This window comes from Helobdella robusta, assembly GCF_000326865.2.
Source record: "Helobdella robusta unplaced genomic scaffold HELROscaffold_58, whole genome shotgun sequence".
Taxonomy (NCBI): Eukaryota; Metazoa; Annelida; class Clitellata; order Rhynchobdellida; family Glossiphoniidae; genus Helobdella; species Helobdella robusta.
The window spans coordinates 858,130-866,186 of record NW_008705317.1 but is presented as its reverse complement, the minus strand read 5'-3'; the positions used below and the strand labels follow the sequence as shown (position 1 = coordinate 866,186).

Below are 8,057 nucleotides of genomic sequence, written 5' to 3'. Positions count from 1 at the left end.
AAGTTGTTCGTTTGTTGTAAATTATTTCAATTATTTCCTCTATCACTGCTGTGCAGTATTCATTGTTTACGTAGAGTGATTCATGATCCTTTTCAATTCTGCATCACGGTTTTCGGTTGATGATGAGTGAGTGAAGGCGCGGTTGACGAATGCTCTTGCTGTACAAAAATCAGCAATAAAACATAACACCGAAACAATAAAACATAAAACCTAAGCAATTAGCCCTAATCTTATCTTATCAATAGCATCTTATCAATTAACTTAACACGGTCACTGATAACAATAAATACAAATCACAGAAACAAAGATCTGGGTCATACAAATTTCCCATGCATGCTGCAACAAGTGCTGGGTTATACAAATTTTCTATATAAATTGCATTAAGTGCTGAAAATGATTAAAAAATCGAAGTAGGTCCTAAACACTCGAGAATGAGTTGGAAAAATTTATAAAATTCTAACTTTAACAAAATAAATATTGACGACAAAAATTTGATTAGAAATATTGAGAAATTTATTAAAAAACTATCCAACGCTAGAAATTGCCTATATATATTATTGTATCAGCCAGTAAGCCAAGCAGCCAATGCAACACCCATTAGTTTTGCTCGTCGTACAAGTTTACTTTTAAACAACTTATCCGAAATCGTCGGTCGCATGAAAAATGGAAGTGTTTGAAAAGAAAATCAACGAAGTAATTGGGTGTATAGAAAAAAATGTAAACTGTTTGGATAATTTTTTGAGGTAGAGTTTTATTTTTTCGTGTTTGGTTGTACTAAACCAAAAGTAATCGCCATTTAACCGCTTGTTTTGTTGTCGTCCGTGTATATGAGATAGATCGACGACGGATCGGTGACACGTGTTTTTTAATTTTTATATTTATAGTTTTATTTCATTGGTTTTTTAATTTTCAGTGACGATTTTTAATTTGATTCATTTTAATAGATGATTTCATGGATCATTGTTAAATAGTAAACTTATGTCTTTTATAGCAGGTCGCATGATTTTTCAAAAAATTTTTTTTTCATATAAACTACTTTTTCTTATAAAGCAAAATTTGCTGAATAAAATAATACTAAATTTATTATTGTAGAATTTATAGTTATCGAGAAAACGAATTTTGAAAGAATTATTTTTACTTTCAACTTGTGCCATGTTAAGAGTGGTGCTCAATGTTAAGTGAGCATGGAGCATTGTATTCGCGCACAAGACGTGAAAAGAACGATTTAAAATTGAACATAACACAATATTTTCTTTTTTTTATAACAGCTGTAAAATAAGAAAATAATAATTATGAATAATTTATATTTATAATAAAATTTAATTATAAATGATTAATTATATATGTACGTCCTACCTCAGGAAACCGGGTCTCTGGACGCAAAACGAAGATTGATTGATTGATTGAATTATATATGTCCTGGTTATGACATTAAACTGACCCTCACTGCCTTGTGAGTGATGTTGGATCATCAAAGGCTAGGCCCACCGCTTATAACTGTGGTTGCATAAGGAAGGGCGTCCTGTGTAAAAATTAGCCAAATAAATTACTTATGATGGAATGGCGTCGAGGGGTATTTAGGTTTCATCATAGGTAGCCAAACGGCAACCCCCGATCTCGGGGAAATGTTGTCTAAACGTGTGTTGTTGTTGTATATATAATAAAATAAGAAATTATTACGTAAATGCTTTTATTCAAATTTGTCAGTTGTCTTGATGCGTGGAATGCTTGATGTATTAATAATGCCCACATGGTGAATTGTTTTAAAATGCTTGCTTAAAATAAAATACCTGTAACTTTATTACAATGCCTACTAGCTTGTTTACATGTTGAAACACTTTCAAATAACTGCATAAAGTTTATTTTAATGTCTACCATACAAAAGCATGCAAGAATTTGCATTTACTTTTATGCCTACAATGTATATCTTCTCATTAAATATTAAATAAAAGCATACAGAAATTGCGATTTTAACCTTACAAAGTTATTAAATAATTGGTGACCATTAAAAAATTATTTTAATTTCTTATTTTTAACAATTATTTTTTGTATTTCACTCTAAATCATAAATATTTTTTTATAATTTTAATAATTAACAGTCTTAATATCAAGTAACTTTTAGAGTAGACATATCTACTTATCTAACCTACTATCTCTTACTTATTATCTTAAATCATGGAGGCACTAATGTGAAGTTTTGCCTATTATTATTACACCATAACTGTACTGTAATATAATAAAATTCTAAATTAATTCATTTGAAATTGAAATGTGGGCATATAAAATAATTGTGTATTTTTTTTTTAAATTTAAAGTATCAATTAAGAAGATGACATCTCTACTGTAACTAAGTGCATTATTTATTTTAATAATGCATTAATAGCTGACCATAGCTGAGATTTCAAAATTGACCATGTTTTAATAATCATTCTGAGTCCTGAATTGTTTTGTTTTTGTTCTTTTTCTACATTTTGCAATGTTCAACATCAAATTCACATCAGTCGTCTCTGCTGTTGTTGCATACATTTATTTTTGGTGTGAGGATTTTTAGTGATTAGATTATTAGTAATATAATTTAAATCTTAATAAAATTATTTATCCGCAGTGTTCGCAGAGATTTATCAAACGACCAGCTTACTTGTTGCAAATCTTTGTATGATGTATGTCGAGCGCTGGACGGTGATGACAACAGACACGAAGATTACTTGCCGACCCTGTTCCTCGATGACTTTAATGCCGAACAAGTTTGGCAGCAAATCGAATTAGTCAACAAAACCTGGCCTTCTCGGTTGAAGCATTTTGTTAAAAATTTTAAAAAGTCGGTGAAGTTTCAAAGTGATGAAAAGGATGCGAAAGTTTTTAAAGAAGATGATGAAACTGTTGAAAATAACAGTGATGATAAGGATGATGATGAAGAAAAAGAAGAAGATGAGGATGATGATGAAAGGGATGGTGATGATAACTCTGTTTTGGGAGAAAATGATGATGACGGTGGGGCTGTCAAAGAAGAAGAGGAAGAGGATGAAGAAGATGACGACGACGATGATGAGGTAAGCTATTTGATTTTTTCATTTATTACTGCCATCTCCTATTAAAACGATTAAAACAGATCAGTCAAAATGAATGATAGTGTACTGATTCCCCCACCAGGGATGCGCCATAAAGTACGATGACTTCTACGATGCCCCGCCCAAGCCCAGTGCAATTGACGATTTCGCCAACATGGATGATGATGGTGATGATCTGGATAAGGCTTCTGATGATTTTGGTGAAAGAGGAGATGATGAAGAAGATGTTGATATGGAGGAAGATGATGATGATGATGATGAGGAGGAGGAGGAGGATAGGCTGGCTAATGATGTCAACAGAGAGTTGATTCGTGATGAAAGTGATAACAAGCAGATGGTGAAGTCATCATTTGAAAGAAGGCAGGAAATGGTTTGTATGTTCATTTTTTATGAATTATTCATATTCAGAGGTGGAGTCGTTTTTTTTTCTTATTGTTATTTTATAAACAGAGCGTTTGGTCTAAAATAAATTCTTGATTGTACAATTTCTATGGTAATCTTTTGGAAACCTCTCTCTTGTTTGTCACTCATCATTATTATCTTGGATAATAATGATTTCCCTTGTTGCTCATCCAGTTTTTTATTTTGACTGTCGATGTTAAACTTTTTTTTTTCTTTCATGAATCTTCATTGACGTAAGGTTTTGCTTGTTTGTTTGTTTTTCTATTTCTAATCGTTAAGTTGATTGCGTATCATTTGAATATCAAATTGTTGTTCATTGTTCTAAATAACAACAACCACCATCTCGAGAATACAAATTAAACATTATTCTATTGTAATCCAATTGATAGTAATTAATTTTCAAGACCTTATAAACACATTTGCAAGTCTTTCATTTACATTTTCATATTATTATATCTTATTTCATGGTGAAATTATCAAACTTGATGAATCATAAGCTGTAAAATTGTATGGATCTCGCCCTACTACAGTTGTCAAAAAAGATAAATGAACTAGAGGAGAAGACAACTTTGGAGAAGGACTGGCAGTTGAAGGGTGAGATTGGGGCCTCCAAACGCCCTCTCAACAGTCTCTTGCAGGAGGTACTTGACTTTGATACTGCTACCAAGCCAGGTTTGTATTCATTCAATTATTAATTAATATGTTTTGCATATCCAAAAATTTCAGTTTAATTTGGATAGAATTTTGTTTCTACGAAAATATCAATAATTGTAGATTTTTATTATTTTTTGGTTTTATTTATCTTTTTTGGTTTTTTTTTCCAAGAAAAATGTCCATCTTTATGTTTTTGACTAGTTTTTTCTTTCCGCAATCTTCAATTCCAACTTTTTGTTGCTATCAAAAACTGTACATGTACAGTCCACTCAACAACTTCAATGTTAATTCGTTCTACCCAATGTTTTGTATGTGTATGTGTGTTGTGTGTTTCATCACCATCATTCTCATCACTGTCATCATTTTTTCATCATCATCATTCCCTGATCATCATCATCATCATTTTCCTCACCTGCCCCACAGCAATGGTGATAACAGAGGAGGTGAACAAAACAATCGAGGAGAAGATACTGCAGAGGCTGAAGGATAACATCTGGGATGGACCGAAGAGGAAAATTAAAACGAAGGAACGAACGTTCGAGCTGAAGAAAGCCGTAGCTGTGCTCAGTGATGAAAAGAGTGAGATGTCATTGGAAAAAATATACGAACAGGAATATTTAGACACCATCCAGGTTATATTCATTAGAGATTAATTATATTCAGCTTTATTCATTGATGATTTGTATTCTGTTTTTTTTTTTTTTATTAAAAATTTTATTTGACTTCTTTTTCACGTTGTATATGAAATTTTTTGTTTATTAAAGTCGTGAAGTTTAAAAAATTATGTTGTGTGAGATTACACTTTGTTGATTAGGCGTGTGTGTGTGTGTGTGTGTGTGTGTGCGCGCGTGTGTGTGTGCGTGTGTGTGTGTGTGTGCATGGTGTTGAATCATTAAGCATTTTTTTTACATAAATTGAGAATTCAATTTTACTTGAACATTTATTGATTAATTTCGTTTTCTTCTGAAAATTTCATAGCATATTCACTGACGTTTAGTTTGCTTCTAAGGTTCAGAGTTTATTGGTTTATACATGTTCAATAGTTTTTTTTTATTAATGGAGATGATTGATTGACATTTGGGGTACATAAACTAGTTTGAGAGTGAGTTACACTCTTTTCTGTACTATTTTCATGCTGATTTGTAATCTTTTTATTTTTTATCTGTTTGAAAATAACGAATTTGGAAAGATTAACTTTATTTTGTGGTTCAGAAAAAAGAGGAAAAAGTGCCACTGGAGATAGAGGAGATCAAGCAGTCCATGGCTGCCCTCTTCAGAAAACTGGATGCCCTCTGCAATTTCCATTTCACTCCGAAACCAGTCTGTACTGCGTGTCATCACTTTGTTATAATTTATTGTCATCAGTTTGTTCTAATAATAATAATTATTATTATTATTGTTATACTTACACACACACATATACATACCTACATACATACACACATACATACATACACACATACATACATACAAACATACATACACACACACACATTTATTTTATTATATTTTTTGTACCCTTTTATTAAACTTTTTTTTTTCATCCACTTATGTTTTTATGAAAAAATAAAAGATGTTCTCATTATGATTATTATTGTTATTATTATTATTATTGTTATTATTATTGCCAATTATATTTGTTATTGTTTTTATTGTTGCGATTTTTATTGCTAATGTAATTATTGTTATTTTTGTTGTTGTTAATGTTGTTAATATTACAAGTATTATTATAATTATTATTTATATTATGTTTATGACAGTGAATAATAATAATATTTGCTAAGGTAACGTTTAGACGGTCTTTTAATATTAATGATTGCTGTTTTTTAAAAATAATTTAGATTTCCTCCATCAATCAGACGAAAATAATTTTTATTCTTTTATTTCTATCGTCAATCAGTCAATGCCGGAAGTGGAGATAGTGGCGAACAACGCGGCGATCACGATGGAGGAGGTAGCCCCGACGGCTGTCAGCGAGGCCATGTTGCTCGCCCCCGAAGAAATCGCAGTATGTATTTTTTCATCTTTGTATTTCGTATTTATGTTTTGTCCGAAAGTTCTTTATCTTTGCGTTTCGTTTATGTTTTGTATACCTGCCCAAAATTCTTTACATTTGTGTTTCTTATCTATTTTTTGTGTTTTATATTGAGTTTTTTTATTTATGTTTTTATTTTATTTATGTTTTTATTGAAACGTTGTTTCTCTGTCTGGCTGTTTATGCTTCTATGTTATCTATCTGTACAATAACTAACTAAACTAAAACTATACTAGGACTAAAAGTTTGTTCTTAGCTTTTTATGTATTCTATCTATAGCCACAATATATTTTTAATGTATATGTTTATGGCCTGCTGCTCTGATGTTATTTGACTCCTTCTTGCACCGTTGTCTAACCTATTTAGGTTTGTACATCTATGCATTTTTTTTGATGTGATTATACTTTTTTATGTTTGCGTGTGTCGTAATCCTGGCTCCTTTGTTCAGTATATGTGCTGATGGGTGTTAGAATCTTAACTTAATAATATCTATGTTGATGTTTGCTTTTGAGTTATATTATATTTAACAGAAATATTATGCGAATATTTTTTGTTACATGATACTCAGTTTATACCTCAATGTTCGGGTTTTATGTACCTAGGGGGTTTTATATTCATTTCCTGTATGTTCTCATTATAAACTCATTTTACTTTATGCATATGTTTGAATTTTCTGAATCAGGATAAGTCAAAGAAGTTGATTGGCTCCACTGAAAGAACGAAAACGAACAAAAAGAGTGACCTACGAGCCAGAAAGAAGAGGCAGCACCACATCCGACTCGAGAAGGAAGAGAAGCAGAGGATCAAAAAAATAAAACTTGAAAAGGTCTGTCTTTTTGTCTGTGCAAATATCCATCTGTCCACAGTTGTTATATTTGTAGCTTTGCAGTTTTAGCTCTGTTTACAAATGAGGATTGAATTGTTTTAAATTTATTGCTTATTATGTGCATATATGTCACGCATGTAATAATTTTCAAATATGGACAAATCGTTTTTTTTGTTTCGTCATATGCATTTTACGTTTCAGTGGGATTTTTTTTCATATTTTTTTACATTTGCAGAAGGAATCACTCCACAAGTCACTAACAGACGTGCACCTGAAAGAAAAGGTTCCTATTCTTTCTTCATTTCAACTTAACATTCTTGCTCGTTTTCATATTCATTAAAAATCATGAAGTATAATTCGCGTTTGGTTTTTTCTAGCTCATTTTTTCAACTATGTCACTTTTTTCATCTGGGACCGTTTAAAATGAGCGACTGTTTGAGCAAATATTTTCACACACAATTGTTCGCATTGTTCGCCTTTATACATTTTTGTTAAACCATAAATTCACAACAGGAAAAAACAAAGAAAGGAAAAAATAAAAAATCTTCCAAGTCAAAACTGAAGCTTCAGAAATCATGAATTTCAATAACTTAACTCTGTCGTTGTATATATTTGTACAGTCTTATTTTTGTTGTAATTTTTGATTTACGTCAGTATGATAAAAATATAATTAACATTGAAAATTTAGTCTTTTTTCATTGCACTTTATACGACCAGTCGATTTTTAGGAGCTGGCATGCTGGTGGTGATTGTTTCAATTGTTGCTCCGTTTTTGTTTTAATAGCAAGTACTTTCAAGTTGCCAACTACACAACTGACGAAAGCAAAACCGTCATTTCCGAGCCAGACCTTGATGTTTTATATAATAATACTATATTTGAAAAAGTAAACTGAGCGATCTAGGGAACCTTTTATTTTCTAACTCCAAATACCAAATATTAATAATGAAATAATTATAAAATCCTATTTAATCTAAAATGCTCGCCACTGCAATTGAGTACATTTTAGAGGGGCTGGTTTAATTGTTCAATTAGGGTTCAATCATTCTTATTATTTTGGCGTTATCAATCAAA

General features: G+C 31.2%; 1 protein-coding gene across 1 annotated transcript; it reads left to right on the top strand.

Annotated features, from left to right (window-relative positions):
* Positions 1-640: 640 nt before the first annotated feature.
* On the top strand, positions 641-7,668 carry HELRODRAFT_102915 (hypothetical protein). The gene is made up of 10 exons (XM_009028794.1): positions 641-743; positions 2,606-3,050; positions 3,151-3,438; positions 4,001-4,142; positions 4,548-4,756; positions 5,337-5,444; positions 6,025-6,132; positions 6,842-6,985; positions 7,221-7,268; positions 7,499-7,668. The coding sequence occupies exons 1-10, from the start codon at positions 664-666 to the stop codon at positions 7,562-7,564; spliced, it is 1,638 nt and encodes a 545-aa protein (XP_009027042.1). The 5' UTR covers positions 641-663; the 3' UTR covers positions 7,565-7,668.
* Positions 7,669-8,057: the final 389 nt, after the last annotated feature.

What these genes read in the sequence shown, in the direction of transcription:
- HELRODRAFT_102915 (XM_009028794.1), top strand. Translation starts at nt 664, where the DNA reads ATGGAAGTGTTTGAAAAGAAAATCAACGAAGTAATTGGGTGTATAGAA. An exon ending in TTGAAAGAAGGCAGGAAATG is followed by an intron (nt 3,439 to 4,000) that starts GTTTGTATGTTC and finishes GCCCTACTACAG; the next exon opens with TTGTCAAAAAAGATAAATGA. An exon ending in AATATTTAGACACCATCCAG is followed by an intron (nt 4,757 to 5,336) that starts GTTATATTCATT and finishes TTTGTGGTTCAG; the next exon opens with AAAAAAGAGGAAAAAGTGCC.